The 16738-nt window shown below is 42.3% G+C and overlaps 1 protein-coding gene across 3 annotated transcripts in view; it reads left to right on the top strand.

Annotated features, from left to right (window-relative positions):
- Window positions 1-2117: 2117 nt before the first annotated feature.
- Window positions 2118-16738, top strand: part of LOC117039786 (synaptic functional regulator FMR1-like) — a 200134-nt gene continuing 185513 nt past the window's right edge. Inside the window, exon 1 of one of the 3 annotated variants that reach the window (XM_033136983.1) lies at window positions 2118-2447. In XM_033136983.1, coding sequence (XP_032992874.1) covers window positions 2397-2447 — 51 coding nt within the window. In that variant the 5' untranslated portion in view covers window positions 2118-2396. The remainder of the gene's footprint in view (window positions 2448-16738) is intronic. The other 2 variants (XM_033136982.1, XM_033136984.1) reach the window with 2 other exon arrangements.

Genomic DNA, 16738 nt, shown 5'->3' on the forward strand with positions numbered 1-16738 from the left:
CCATCACCTCCTGGCAAATAGAAGGGGAAGGAATGGAGGCAGTGAGAGATTTTACTTTCTTGGGCTCCATGATCACTGCAGATGGTGACAGCAGTCATGAAATTAAAAGACGCCTGCTTCTTGGGAGGAAAGCAATGACAAACCTAGACAGCATCTTAAAAAGCAGAGACATCACCTTGCCGACAAAGGTCCGTATAGTTAAAGCTATGGTTTTCCCAGTAGTAATGTATGGAAGTGAGAGCTGGACCATAAAGAAGACTGATCGCCGAAGAATTGATGCTTTTGAATTATGGTGCTGGAGGAGACTCTTGAGAGTCCCATGGACTGCAAAAAGATCAAACTTATCCATCCTTAAAGAAATCAGCCCTGAGTGCTCACTGGAAGGGCAGATCCTGAAGCTGAGGATCCAGTACTTTGGCCACCTCATGAGAAGAGAAGACTCCCTGGAAAAGACCCTGATGTTGAGAAAGATGGAGGGCACAAGGAGAAGGGGACGACAGAGGATGAGATGGTTGGACAGTGTCCTCGAAGCTACTAACATGAGTTTGGCCAAACTGCGAGAGGCAGTGAAGGATAGGCGTGCCTGGCGTGCTCTGGTCCATGGGGTCACGAAGAGTCGGACACGACTGAACGACTGAACAACAACAAAATTGGTGCACTCTGCTAACAGCGCGGAGGGATCCAGGCAGCAAACCTCTGCCGGATATTTTTACCTTCCTTGCAATGTGCGGAAGATTACCTCAAAGAAAACAAGTGCAGGAGCACTTTAAAACATGTTCCCACAACAGAGACTGGAGGAGGTCAGGCAGCAGCTTTCAGCTGCACGGACAAGCCATAGAGAGTTTAAGTCTTCTGGAGACTCAGGTACACAAGGGAGGATTGCTTTCTGAAGCCTGGGATGGTGCTTGGTGGTTGGTGAATTACAGCCTTCTCATACTTTCTGGGGTGCGGGGTTGCTCTTGGCTTGGTCAAGCCAGGTACTCAGTTTGGAGGGGCTCTCTTCTCATGGTTTTCAGGCCCATTGCTCTGCCCTGGAATGTGTGATGTAGTAGGAATAGGGTTTCTATGAGCATGTGCTTAGTGCCTTTCCTTGGCAGCTGAGTATCTGCAACCAACCTTTTATATATTTGGAGGAGATGGCTTTCAGGGTAAACGGCAGCCTTTCCAGGCCACAGCACCTGTTTAATAAAAATAATAAAAAATATTTCTGATCTAGGACTTGGTTTCAGGAGGAAGGTGTGAGTGAAACACATGTTCAGGAAAGGCACAAAATGCTGTGTGCCCTGAGCTGTACCACTTTGGACTGCTTGTTGGGGGAGCAATCACATCTTTTGAGCGCTCCAGTCCGTCACATAATCACCCCTAAAGGATGGGCTGTAGCTCAGTAGGAGTGAATTTTTTGGAAGGGTAAGTAAACTCTTTAAAAGATTTCTGTTAAAATGTGAAGCAGCATACAAGGTAATTAAATAAATGCTACAGCAATGTCCAACTTGAAAAAACACACACATATTTTTAATTACGTGTGTTTATTTGAATGCTCTATACTCCACTTTTCTTCACTAATAAAAATAATTTCCTTCTTTTTACCCCATATCAAAAACCCACATCCAACAAAAAATGATTTAACACTTCCCCGCTCAGTATGCTACCTAACCTCCGAATCGTTTCTTAAACCCAGGAAACTGCACATTGCGCCCCGTCAGTAGCATCTTTCAGAGCTTCCGCTCCCAAATGTTTAATTGGACAGATATAGCATCGCTCTTAACGGAGAAAAGGATTTGAGGAGTTGTTGAAAGCAGCGAGTGGCTGTTCCGTTGAGTGACTGTGAGCGGGCGCGAGTAAGTGAAAGAGTAGACAGGGGTGCGCACCAACGCCGTTGGTCACTTAGGGTTTCAGCGTTCGGTAATGCTCTTTCTTGAGCACCAGAGAACGCTCGAAATAGCGCGCCCATGTAAGTGCGCCGGCGTAATCGTGTGACTCCGACTCCTCTCCTTTTCTGACCCCTCCCGCCCCACGTCACATCTCCGGAACCCCGCTGCATCACGTGACGGCGCCAGGTTTTTTTTTTAATGTTTACATTCGAAGCGGGCGGCTTGTGGCGCTGCTCCTCCTCCACTTCCCTGCTCAGCAACCGTTGCCGCCACAGTCTTCGACGCTGCGGGGTGACAATTTCACTTTCATTAAAGGCAGTGACAGCGACGAGCTGTTAGGAGGTGACGAAGGAGAAGCTGCCTCTCGGCCTAAATTGCCGCCTCCTTCTCCTGCACACGCCAGCGAGGGAGACGGAAGGAGGCCACAAGAAAGGAGGAAGTCGGGCGACAGGCCGTCTGGGCCGTAGGCCTCTTTCCACCTCCTGCTTTTCCACAACTCCTTCCTGTCCAGCCGCCGCTGCCGCCATGGAAGAGCTGGTGGTGGAGGTGCGCGGCTCCAACGAGGCCTTCTACAAGGTAATGAAATGAAGTCGTTGTCTTGACGCGAATCGAGGAGTGAAAGCCCCGACTCCTCCTCCACTTTCCTCTCTTTGTGCCCCAACGGCCTAGAACGCCGCCGGGCCAGACTGGAAAAACGCCCCGCCCCTTTTCACACGTTTAAGCCTGAGGAGAACATTAGGGGGGGGGGGGGCAGAGAAGAGGTTTGCGAGGTGCAAGAATAAACGACCGGCTGCCTCTGTCTCACTCGTAATCTCCCGCCCCCCTTCTTCCTCACCACCATCTATAGTGGTAGATAGTGAGCTGGGTTTGGATCGACTTATTCAGACTGTGGAGTAATTGGGGGGGTTGGGGGTTGGTGGAGTAGAGTTGCCACCTTTGGTCTGGCAAAATAAGGGACAGGTTGGGCAAAATATGGGACATGACGGGAGGGAGGAATTGGGGGACTAAAAATTACTTTACCTTGTGCAGAAATTACTTAAACACAATCGATTACAATGGGTTGTTTCCAGTGCGGGTCATACTCATAGAAGAGACTCAATGAAATTTACGGATCTAAGTTAGCAAGGCACATTAATTTCAATGACTCGTATCCTCCCCAACTGCTGAATTTCTGCTTGTCAGAAGAATGGTAAATGTAGAAACCCAGTCAAAAAAAGAAAGGGGTGAAGACAGCAACAAATTCTGTTTCTTTTCCTCACAGAGCTTTGCTTCCAACATCCCTTTTCATGTAGCTAATGCCTTCTACATTCACATGCGAGCATCATAATTAAACAAGTTCATTTAACCACTAGTGTTACATGTGTGCTTCATTTTTGGACCTTTCCTTTATACAATATTTACATCAATTTATTTAAATAAATAAAAACAACCAGCGTTAAGGCTTCAGTCCTCTGCATACTTGAAAGTAAATTCAATTGAAATAATTGGGACTTATTTCTATTGTCAAATGATCAAGCTTAATGTGAATTTAGGACTGTTACAGTTTCTTGCAAGGGAGTTTGAGTCCTCATATGCAGTACACATTTAAAGCACTTTAAATAGTCTTTGGTTTTTTGGGGGAGGGGTTTTCTTTGGTACCTAAATAATTGGTTTGCAAGACCCACTGTACCTCTTTATACAGCAGCCTAGTATCCTTTGTTTCCCTGGGAAAAAATGTGTGCAACCCCTGCTGGCCAGCCTCTCCCCCCCCCCCCCCAAGTCACTCCATTCACTCCACTGGATTTAGTGTAACAGGGAGGGAGAGGGTAGGGAAAGGATTACCGCCCAGTCAGCCTGACATCAATACCAGGAAAGATTCTAGAGCAGATCATTAAGCAAACGGTCTGTGAACACCTAGAAAGGAACTCTGTGATCACTAAAAGTCAGCATGGGTTTCTGAAAAATAAGTCATGTCAGACCAATCTGATCTCATTTTTTGACAGAATTACAAGTCTGGTAGATGAAGGGAACGCTGTGGATGTAGCCTATCTTGATTTCAGCAAGGCCTTTGACAAGGTGCCCCATAATATTCTTGTAAAAAAGCTGGTAAAATGCGGGCTAGACAATGCTATCATTCAGTGGATTTGTAACTGGCTGACTGACCGAACCCAAAGGGTGCTCATTAACGGCTCCTCTTCATCCTGGAGAGAAGTGACTAGTGGGGTGCCACAGGGTTCTGTCTTGGGCCCAGTCTTATTCAACATCTTCATCAATGACTTGGATGATGGGCTTGAGGGCATCCTGATCAAGTTTGCAGATGACACCAAATTGGGAGGGGTGGCTAATACCCCAGAGGACAGGATCACACTTCAAAATGACCTTAACAGATTAGAGAACTGGGCCAAAGCAAACAAGATGAATTTTAACAGGGAGAAATGTAAAGTACTACAGTTGGGGGAGGGGAATGAAAGGCACAAATACAGGATGGGTGACACCTGGCTTGAGAGCAGTACATGTGAAAAGGATCTAGGAGTCTTGGTAGACCATAAACTTGACATGAGTCAACAGTGTGATGCAGCAGCTAAAAAAGCCAATGCAATTCTGGGCTGCATCAATAGGAGTATAGCATCTAGATCAAGGGAAGTAATAGTACCACTGTATTCTGCTCTGGTCAGACCTCACCTGGAATACTGTGTCCAGTTCTGGGCACCACAGTTCAAGAAGGATACTGACAAGCTGGAACGTGTCCAGAGGAGGGCAACCAAAATGGTCAAAGGCCTGGAAATGATGCCTTATGAGGAACAGTTTAGGGAGCTGGGTATGTTTAGCCTGGAGAAGAGAAGGTTAAGGGGTGATCTGATAGCCATGTTCAAATATATAAAAGGGTGTCATCTAGAGGAGGGAGAAAGGTTGTTTTCTGCTGCTTCAGAGAAGTAGACACGGAGCAATGGATTCAAACTACAAGAAAGAAGATTCCACCTAAACATTAGGAAGAACTTCCTGACAGCAAGAGCTGTTCGACAGTGGAATTTGCTGCCAAGGAGTGTGGTGGAGTCTCCTCCTTTGGAGGTCTTTAAGCGGAGGCTTGACAGCCATCTGTCAGGAATGCTTTGATGGTGTTTCCTGCTTGGCAGGGGGTTGGAGTGCATGGCCCTTGTGGTCTCTTTCAACTCTATGATTCTATGATTCTAGGAAAGGGAGACAGACAGAGAATGCAGACAGGCAGGAGGGAGGCAACAGCGCTGGTAGAGATGGGAGGGAGGGAGAATCTAGTTCAGCGCTCACCTCAGCAGAAGAGAAGTAGGGGGAAGAAGAAAGCGAGGCAGAAATAAGGGACATAGTATTTTTCCTTGAAATAAGGGACAATCCCTTATTATAAAGGACATAGGTAGCAACCCTAGGGGGGAAGGATGCAGAGTGAAAGCATATATAAACCCATTTCTTCTGTATATAATTCTCATACATATATAAAGCCCTTTCACTGTTGATTTGTGGTTGTGTATATGCGGGTGGCGCTGTGGGCAGGGGCGTAGTGAGTCGCTTGGCTGCCGGGGGCGGCAAGCCAAGTGGCACCCCCGGGAGTGGGGTGTCGCTGCGCACGGAGCGACACCTCCACGCGGGCCAGCAAGGAGGGGCGTCACGCTTGTGGCTGGCGTGAAGCCCCTCCTCGCTGGCCCGCCCCTCTCCATGCCACTGGCTGGCTGGCTGGCTTTCGCCTCTGGCTGGCTTGCGGAGCCGGGACATGGAGAGGGGCGGGCCAGCGAGAAGGCCTCGCTGGCCCGCCCCGCTCCATTCCCCGGCTCTGCTCAGGGAGCCCAGCGGCAAAAAAAGCCGCTGGCTGGCTTGCGAAGCCGGGGCATGGAGAGGGGTGGGCCAGCACCTCTCCATGCCCCAGCTCCGCCCAGGGAGCCCAGCGGCGGAAAAAGCCTCTGAAAGGGGGAAAGCCCCCTTCCAGCGGCTTTTTTTGCCGCTGGCTGGCTGGCTTGTGGAGCCGGGGCATGGAGAGGGGCGGGAGAGGGAGCCCAGCGGCGCAAAAAGCCAAATTGAGATGGGGAGGCTTAGGTTGATGAAAGCGTTTCTTCCTTTCTTTGGTGATCACTTGTAGCTGAGTAAGATTCTCTTCCATGAATAAGTGACTGTGGAGGCCAATTCTGAATGCGCATGTTCTTCAACAGTGGGGACATAAGGTTTCCAGGCAGGAGTTTATCACGGTGAGGGTTTGCCAAACATGCCTTCCTTTTAGCTCGTTTCTCCTTTTCACCTCCTTTTCAATATGACCAGTCCAACGAAGTTGATGTTGAAGAGACATTGCTTCAATACCGGTGATCTTTGCTTCTGTTTAGGGAAGCTTTTAATGTGTGATATTTTAATGTATTTGATTTTTGTTGGAAGCCGCCCAGAGTGGCTGGGGAAATCCAGCCAGATGGGCGGGGTACAAATAATAATAATAATAATAATAATAATAATAATAATAATTACTATTATTATTATTTATTCCAGTACACTGGCGTAAGTTTGCCTTTCTTCTGAAGTGATGCGTAAAATTTTTCGGAGACACTGTTGATGGAATCTTTCGAGGAGTTGGAGATGGCATCTATAAGTGATCCATGTTTCACAAGCGTACAGTAAAATTGGTAGTACAATAGCTTTGTAAATAAGTATTTTGGTTCCCTTGTGAATGTCCCAGTCCTCAAACACTCTGCACTTCAGTTGGGAGAAAGCTGCACTTGCAGAGCTCAGGCGCCACTGGATTTCAGCATCAATGTCTGCCCTTGTGGAAAGATAACTGCCCAGGTAGGAAAAGTAATCAACCTTTTCCAACGTCACACCCTTAAGTTGGTTTTGTGGCACTGCAGAGGGGTTGTTTTGTGCTTGTTGGTGCAGCACTTTGGTTTTTTGTATATTGAGTGATAGGCCAAGCTTTCTGTAAACGTCTGTGAAGATATTTAGGATGGTTTGGAGGTTGTCCTCTGAGTGTACGCACACTACATTGTCATCAGCATACTGAAGCTCTATGACGGAAGTTATGATGACCTTACTCTTTGCTTTCAGCCTACTCAGATTGAAGAGCTTTCCATCTGTTTGATACATGATTTCTACCCCGGTGGGGAGTTTCCTTTTGACAAAATGTAGGATCATGATGATGAATAAATAGTAGATAGTAAATAGAGTTGGGGTGATAACACATCCCTGCTTAATGAAAATGTTTAAGGAGTGAGTGGGTAGGAGTAGAGATGTGAAGGCCCAGGAAAAACCCGGAAAACTTCGGAAAAAACGGGTTTTTCCCGTTTTTCCCCTGAAGCCTTTTTTGCCCCCCCCCCCCATTTAAAAAACAAAAATTAGATTATGGAATGTTTTACTTTAACACGATGAATAAAATATTTAAAGATAAGGGGTTCAAATATTTTATAACCCATTTCTAAAAAATATGTATGGTATCAGATTATTCTAATTTCTGTGAGGACAAGTAAGTCCTAGGTTACAAACTGAACTCTCCAATGCAAGTACAAGATACATTTCTTCCTTTAGGAGGTGCTGTTGTCAGGAGTGTAAAAGTACCCAGGAGTGTAAGAAACACTGTTCTTGATCAGGAAGTCTGGGTTCAGCTGCAAAATTCCCTGAAGATTCTAAAGCCAATTGCTGCAGCAATCACTGCATCTGAATCTGATAGTGCACTTTTTTCAGAAATTCCTCATCTAATGACAAAGATAAAAACAACTGTTTTTGAACATCTCAGTATATATCCACTTATAATTATAGAAGAAAGTAAAGAGAGAGATTTTATTTAAAAAAGGGAAGAATTTTGTTGCCATCCAAATCTGCTGGATCCAAGATTCAAAGGTGACAATATAAGTGATGATAGCACTGTTGCTGCATTTGACTGTTTTACAAACAAGCATCACATTTACGACTTGGTGTTGGAAAGGTACTTTCAAATGTTGCAGAATATAGAACATCTTCAGGGATTTGGTCCAGGAATGCAATCTGGGATTCTGCCAAACATATTCCTCCTGCAACATGGTGGCAAGGTCTTTGTACAACACAGCCTCTGACTCCTCTTGCTTCTCACCTTCTTCAGATTCCTCCATCTTCTGCATGCAGCATGTGAAAGAATCTGGTCTATGTTTGGAAACACTCACACTAAATCAAGAAATAAGCTGACGTGGAAGGGTAGAGAAGCTTGTTTCAATCGGAGCAAACCTTCAGTTTTTAGAAGTCCACAATAACTGTGATAATGACAGACACAACAGAGTAGATGCAGAAGCAGAGACTGAAACTGATACTGATCATTACAGCTCAGAAAATGATTCTGATTAAATTTCATGCCCATTCATTGAAACTTAGTCCCACTTTTTTCTTCAGTTCTTTTTATGAGAATGTTTTTTTTTAATACTGTGGAGAGGAAATACAGTGATACCTCTGGTTAAGAACTTAATTCGTTCCGGAGGTCCATTCTTAACCTGAGGTACCACTTTAGCTAATGGGGCCTTCATCCTGAAGCAAAGTTCTTAACCCGAGGTACTATTTCTGGGTTAGCGGAGTCTGTAACCTGAAGTGTCTGTAACCCGAGGTACCACTGTATGAATAATAGGTACTTCTGGATTTTTTAAATTTGTTTTGTGGAGTTTTTTTTTGTTCCACATAAACTAGTAAACAGTTCAGGAGATTGTTGCTCCATTTGTTACAAATACAAATAAATACTATTTTAAAAGTAAATTCTGTTTGTAATAATTGTTTGGATACACTATTTTTAATAGTTGTGATAATTTTATGCCCATTAAATTGTCCATAGTTATATTTTATGTTTCTAAAGTAACAGAATGACTTTCAATCTGCAAAAGAAAAAAGAAGTGCTAATGTAGCATTTTTTTCAATTTTTCCAAAACTTTCTGTTTTTTTCCGGAAAAAAAACGGAAAAAACTGGGTTTTTTCTGAGCTTCAAAATTTCCAGAAATTTTACATCTCTAGGTAGGAGATTAGTGACTGCAGGTAATTTCTTTACTTGGCTCTTGGGCAAGCCTCCTGTAGAAAGACTTAAAATGGTATTGCTGCCTTTGAAATGATCGACTCTGGATAGGTTTGAGGGAAGCAGTTTAATATTTAAAAAACAAGAGAAAGGGGTAGATTTTAAGGAAGAGTTGCTTGAGACACAAAATTGGATGAGGGAATCAAATCAGGTGGAGTAGAAAGAGTGTGGCCTTACATGGTGAGATGGCCTATTTTGGTTGCTCTTCATGTTGTAAAGCACACTGAAAATTTGTTAAGAGTTCTGCTAAAAAATGAACAATCATGAGCACATGAATTGAATAGTGTAAACTAACATGACTTGCATATGTGGTTCAAGCTATAGACTTACATTGACTCTAGATTGTCTTCTGCTCATTTAACTAATAGTAAACATCAAGTTGGCGACTCGGGTGGCACTGTGGGTTAAACCACTGTGCTGCTTGGGTGCTTGCCGATTGAAAGGTTGGTGGTTTGAATCCCCGCGACGGGGTGAGCTCCCGTTGCTTTGTCCCAGCTCTTGCCAACCTAGCAGTTTGAAAGAACACAGTGCAAGTAGATAAATAGGTACCACTCCGATGGGAAGGTAAAGGGCGTTTCTGTGCGCTGCTCTGGTTTTGCCAGAAGCGGCTTAGTCATGCTGGCCACATGACCCGGATAAACTGTCTGCGGAAGCGGATGAACGCCAGCTCCCATGGCGTTTAAAGCGAGATGAGCGCCGCAACCCCAGAGTCATTTGTGACTAGACTTAATTGTCAGGGGTCCCTTTACCTTTACCTTAAACTTCAAGTTGTTAATAACTTTGAGCAACAGGGTTTCCTTTGTAGACCCTTTTGCTGGAGGTTCTTTTTATGTTTTGTTTTCACAATTTTTCTCAAACAAACTATTCAAGCACCCCCCCCCCCAATTTCAATCAGCAACAATTATCGTATTCGAATCAGCTTCAAAATTAACCCCGCACCAGGCGCATTGCTTGGGAACTGTCCAATTGTGAACAATACAAGATTTATTGTTGCCTGCTTTGCACCTGACTTCTCCAGCTAATCGGTGAGAAGCAGAGAAACAGTCTTCCCTTCCTGTGAAGGGCCTAGGCCAGTGATGGCCAAACTTGACCCTCCAGCTGTTTCGGGACTACAACTCCCATCATCCCTAGCTAACAGGACCAGTGGTCAGGGATGATGGGAATTGTAGTCCCAAAACAGCTGGAGGGCCAAGTTTGGCCATCACTGGCCTAGGCTGTGCCCCACCCTGTTTGCTTTGGAACAAGGGGAGGGCAGGCAATAGGAGCAATGTTTTTAGAGATGGGGGTTGGATTGGAATCCCTCCACTTCTTTCTTCTCCAGGCGATCATCTCTCCCCCCCCCCCACTTTGCCACCACCCTCTTGTTTCAGAAGAGAAGAGCTGAAAGAAGAGAAGGGGTGTGTATGGGTATGTTTTGTAAGCAGAATGAGCTTTGCTTTGGGGTGGGGGAGGGGAGAGAGGCTGGAAAGTTCCTTTACTATGTAATGAGGCACTGGAAGGCTGCTTTGGAGAGATTTGAGACATCCTCTCTTCCCCTAACCCTATTATTTAGGAGGAACTGGTCATAGAACTATTTCTACTGCCCCTCCCTCTTCTCACAGCGCCTCTCCAAATAATCTAAAGTTGCACATTTGTTTTACTTCCTCTCTCTCAAATTTCTTTCAATTTCAGCATTGTATTAATAATAATCCACAGTAGTCTTAATGAATTTATATGCTGCTTAATTGTCAAAGCTGGCATCTAAGCAGCTGACAGGCATAAAACCAATTACATACATACATACATACATACATACATACATACACACCTGTATATATGGATCATTCCACGCCAAATGACCTGGTGCCATGTGCTCTCACGACTCGGGTATCTACACAAACATTTTTCAAAGAAAATCTATGAGATAACCTCAAAATATTTTTTTAAGATTTGGGTGCAGGATAATTTTTTTAAAAATTTCGATTTCCGTGCAATTTAGGCATCAGTTTAGAAAAAACCTCCTGTTTCGCTTATTTTTCAACCGATTGGGCTTATTTTGGTATCAAAATAAAGCTAATTGTGGTCTCTTTCAAAATAAGGTATAAAATGGTATTAAGTGCCACAGAAAAGGGTCACCGACTGTGTATCATACTTTTTTTGTAGAATGGGCTAACCATGTGCTTGTTATGTTTTAAAAATAAGGGTGTTTTTGTGGTTATAAAATAAATTGATTTTGAAGCAATTTTTTTTACAGGTTTAAGGTCTCTTTGGGCTGGGACACGGGTGGTGCTGTGGGTTAAACCACAGAGCCTAGGGCTTGCTCATCAGAAGGTCGTCGGTTCGAATCCCCGCGACGGGGTGAGCTCCCGTTGCTCGGTCCCAGCTCCTGCCCACCTAGCAGTTTGAAAGCACGTCAAAGTGCAAGTAGATAAATAGGTACTGCTCCAGGCGGGAAGGTAAACGGCGTTTCCGTGCGCTGCTATGGTTTGTTTTGACCCACATGACTGTACGCCGGCTCCCTTGGCCAGTAATGCGAGATGAGCGCCGCAACCCTAGAGTTGGACACGACTGGACCTAATGGTCAGGGGTCCCTTTACCTTTTAAGGTCTCTTTGAGCCTGAAATAGCTCACACATTCGTGAGAATAGTTAAAATTGTACCCTCTTATGTTACAATGTCACCTGATATATTTAAAAAATCAAGTTTTATAAAAACAAAATACGTCTCAGGGCCCTTGTTCATTTTATTGTGTAAAACACTTCTGCAATGATATGGTCAAAGCATGAAAAGCAAATTTTTTAAAAAAATTACCCTGTGCCGAATTTTGGACCAAAATTTTTAAACAAAATTAATTTGAGGTTATCTCACATGTAATCTACACATAAAAAATAGAAGAAAATCTGAGTTGTGAGAGCACGGTCAAGAATTAAAATGAGGCGATTTGGTGTGGAATGACCCATATATATAGCATGTAATAAATGTGTACATTAAAACCATTTCAGGGTCATTCCATATCATGTGATCCAACTTTTTTTACCTCATGTCATCCAATTTTATTTTCTTTTTTTAAAAATCACTCTTGGTCACTTTATTTTAAAGAAACATCTTTTAGGTAGTTGCCACAGCAGCTGCTTGGGTCCTCTGCACAGACACTCTGGTAGTATGAGTCTTTGCAAGATGGCATCAAAGGTGGCCTTGGCAAAGTTGCCCAAGGTGGCAGTGCAGCCCCTTGCTGATGTGTAATAGTCGTCAATACCAGCCATCATCAGCAATTTCTTGGGAACTGGGGCAGACACAATTCCAGTACCATGTGGCGCAGGGATGATATTTTGCACACTTGTTGAACAATCAAAATTAAGTTTAAATCTAAATTTTCAATTTTTTAATCTCATCCCGTTTGTGAGTTATGAGGGTTTTGAAATTTCAAAAAATTGACAATTTTGGCTCAGCCCAAAATTGAAATATTTCACAACTAAAATGCCTGAAGTAACTGATATTATAGTTTGAAGTCTTGTTTATTCTGTAATATTTTACTCCAAGAAGATCCACTTATCCTAAACAGAACCAAGGCAGACATATATGTACAAAATATTTATTTAAAATGTGATCCCATTGGGAGCCCCAAATTTTGCAGGTAGCTCTTGGAAATGTTAAATAATAAATACATTTTTGGGGAAAATTTTAATCGTATGATTTTAATATCACTTTTTAAAATTTTGTTACGTGACTTAACTTTAAAATTTAAGCCCACCATGTGACATGTCATATTAAAGCCCATGAAGTTCTGAAGAGATTGGTGTTTTTCCTTTTGACATACCTCAATTTTGGGCTGAGCTTTCAAGGTTTTGTGTAGACTGGCAACGCCAAAATTGTCAATTTTTTGAAATTCACTCACAAACAGGATGAGATAAAAAATTAAAATTTTAGATTGAAACTTTGTTTTGATCATTCAACAAGTGTTCAAAATATTAACAAAATTTGATGACATGAGGTAAAAAAAATGGACCACTTGATATGGAATGACTCAAGTAGTAGCTGCATTAAAACAAATTTATATTTTCGAAGCGCCCAAAGTCCATTCTCTACACTCTTCCATTACTCATATCTCAAATCTTGCATGTGACTTCATATAAGAATAGTACAATCGTTAATTCACCAATGGCCTCCATTCATGTATGAAGATATTACTGTGTCCTCTTACTTTAGCAGTCAGTTTTATAAGACATTCTTCCTTAGTTGGAGTCTCTTCATCTTTCCATTTCTGTGCATATAAAATTCTAGCTGCAGTTGTTGCATACATAAAAGGTTGGTCAGCTTTTTTTTTGGAATCTCTGTCCCTATTATCCCCAATAAAAAGGCTTCGGGTTTTTTGGGAAAGGTCAATTCATGGTATATCATTGCCACAAGACTACCACATATGATGAAATGACCCCTCAGGACCCCCCCATTCCAACCCTATTTTGAGAAAAAGTTATGTGGCATTGTTTCTTGTAATGCAGCAATTATCATATTCGAATCAGCGTTCAAAATTAACCCCGCACCTGGCCCGGACTCTCAAAAGACTTCTTCATACTCAATGATCCAAAAACGCTTTGTGAATCTTTGTCTTATCATACCAAAAATAAGCATGTCAACCAGACAGTCTTCCTTACCCTTTCAAATCCAACAATCTAATATTTTTAAATAACAACAATCCTTCAGATCAAACAAACTGCTTCATAATATAAGATCTTGCAGTGAGAATGTAACCCTTTCCTTAAGATCCATTAATATTTTAAATTTAATCCTTGGTTACCTCCCCTGCAAGATAAATTAGATAACTCTTTTTGCCATTGTTTGAAGCAGCTGACATTACTAATTATCGGCATGGTTTGAAATAAAAATAACATCTTAAGTAATGCAGCCATCTTTATGGCTGAAATCCTTCCCAACAGTGAAAGTTTCATCCTTCCCCATCTCGATAAATCATGTTTCACTCCATTCCAGACATTAACGTAATTATTCTGATAAAACATTCCATTCTTATTTGTTAGCCATGCACCCAAATATTTCACCTTTTTCTCCACCTTGATACCCATCTTCTCTTGCAACCTCTCTTTCTTTTTTTGATTCATATTTTTTACCATCATCTTTGTCTTACCCTTATTTATATAAAAACACGCTAGGTCTCCAAACTGTTAAATCTCGTTAAATACTGTTCTCGTATTTTCCAAAGGGTTATCTACAAATAAAACGTAAGTCGTTCGCAAAGGCCCTTAGTTGATACTTCTGATGCCCTATTTGAACACCTCTATTTTCTTCATTTTCTCTTATAATGGGCTTCCTTGCCTTGTTCCTTTTGATATAGTAAACTTTTATGATAAATTACCATTTGCTATAATGTTGGCAAATTGCTTTGTATAGATTGTCCTAACCCCTCTCATTTAACTTCCTCCAAAGCCCATGTATAAAGTCTCTCAGCATTATTTTAAATCTTTTTGCCATTATTTCAGCAAATACATTACAGTTAAGCAAAGAAATGGGTCTATAGTTCTTGTGTTAAGTCTTGATCTTGTTTAGGAATCAACACAATATTTGCATTCTTCGAGGAATCTGGGATCCTACCCTTAATTTGGATAGTCTTCATCAATACACACAAAGACTAGCTGGTCTTTGAACACTTTATAATAGACAGCAGTTAAACAATCTGGCCCAGGTGCTTTATTAATCTTAGCTTGACTTATCACGTTCTCTATTTCTGTTAAAAATGGGGCATTTAATACATCCACTTGTTGTTTTGACATTTTTGGCAGGTTTCTGCTTCTCAGATAGTGCACTATCTTTTCTTTGTCTTCTCCCTCTTGTATATACAGTTGAAACTCGAAAAATTAGAATATCATGGAAAAGTCCATTTATGTAAGCAATTGTTTTCATTAGCTACTGGGGTTTACTATATGAGATAGACTCATGACATGCAAAGCGAGATATGTCAAGCCTTTGCTTGTTATAATTGTGATGATTATGGCGCACAGCTGATGAAAACCCCAAAGTTGAAATTGTTAAATTGGGGTTCTCATCAGCTGTATGCCATAATCATCACAATTATATCAAATAAAGGCTTGACATATCTCGCTTTGCATGTCATGAGTCTATCTTGTATATTAGTTTCACCTTTTAAGTTGAATTACTGAAAGAAATTAACCTTTCCACGATATTCTAATTTTTCGAGTTTCACCTGTAAGTTAGAATAAAATCTAAAAATTTCCATTCTCACTGCCTTTTCATAATATGTTACTTCACCATACGTATTTTTTTTGTTTATAACATTTCCCTTCTTTTCCTTTTTAAACTTCCAATGCAGTAATCTTCCTGGTTTGTTTGCAAATTCAAAATGTCTCTGCTTAAGGTATTTTAATTTCTGTCCCATTTCTTGAATAACCATCATTAAAAGTTGAGTTTGGAGCATTTTAATAGTGTTCATCATTCTTAAATCTCCTGGTTTATCGATCAATATTTTTTCATGTAAAGTAATATTCTTCGATATCTTTTGCTTCTTTGTTTCTTATAAGTTTCTGTTGAAAAGCATTCTGTTGTATGAAGAAGTTTCTCATTACTGCTTTCTCTGCATCCGAAACCACATTCATATCGGTCTCTTTATTCATATTTAATTTAAAAAAATAGGCCTCATTTTCATTGCCAAGCTCCAAACAAAGCTTCTTACTTGTAGATCATACTATCCAGATCACCAGCAAAGCTCCAAGTTTAACAAAATCAAATGAAACTCTTATCTCAAACGGTTTCCATAACTCTCTTTATCCAAAACTACCCCTCACATGTTGGAGCATCCTAGCCTCAATGACGTCTCATCACTAAAAAAGCCACCAGGATTGCATCCACATTTTTCTTAGCTTATCATGACTGATCCTACTCTGATCCTACTCTGCAAGGGTGTCGTGATTCTGCTGGGATTAGCCCTAGAGGTGAAAGGAAAGTGTGGTTTGTGTACAAGGAAGGTTTGCTTTACAGACAGTATTGGCAAAAAAAGGTTGTAGATGAAGAGGCTATCCTACAGCTGGTCGTTCCAGGAGCCCGTCGCCAAGAGGTACTGCGCTTAGCGCACTCTAGTGGCTTGGTGGGGCATCATGGTGTTCGGAAGACTGGAGAGAGTTAGCAGATATTTTTATTGGCCAAATGTGCACCAGAGTGTTCAGAGGTGGGTGAGAGCGTGTCATGTGTGCCAATTGGCGGGAAATGACTGGGACAGCCCCCCCACACCTTGCAAAGTGCCTCTGACAGCTGGAGTGTTTGAGAAGTGGGGAGTGGATTTGGTTGGCCCGCTTCCCAGAACGAGCTCTGGAAAGGTGTATATTTTGTCTCTGGTGGACTTTGCGTCCAAATACTTATGGTCAACTAGTCTGACCTAGTGTTCAGCTCAAAGTGTGGCAAAGGCTTTAATGACTGCCTTTTGTTCTCTTGGCGTGCTCGAACTATCTCGAGTGACCTAGGTTCGTGCTTCACATCACAGCTGACGCAGCACCTGTTGAAACTGTTAGGGGTTCATCATTATCAGGGTATTGCGTATTTTCATCAAGTGTCTGGCCAGGTGGAGAGAGTTCAGAAGACTATAGTGCAGTTGTTACGTAAATGTGCCATGGTCCATGAGCGGAGTTGGGATCAAGATCTGCCCCTAGTGGTGTCATCGTATAATGACACCTATCAGCGAAGCATAGGGATGGCTCCTAACCAGTTAGTGTTTGGAAGGCTTTTGAATTCGCCCCTGTCCATGCTGATGGAACAGAAAACAGTTTGGTTGTGTCTTCGGTGGGCGATTATTTTGACAAGCTGAGGCAGACTCTGTCGGATTTGTGGACCTTAGCGAAGGAAAACTTGGAAGTGGCCCGAGA

This window comes from Lacerta agilis, chromosome W (assembly GCF_009819535.1).
Source record: "Lacerta agilis isolate rLacAgi1 chromosome W, rLacAgi1.pri, whole genome shotgun sequence".
Taxonomy (NCBI): domain Eukaryota; kingdom Metazoa; phylum Chordata; class Lepidosauria; order Squamata; family Lacertidae; genus Lacerta; species Lacerta agilis.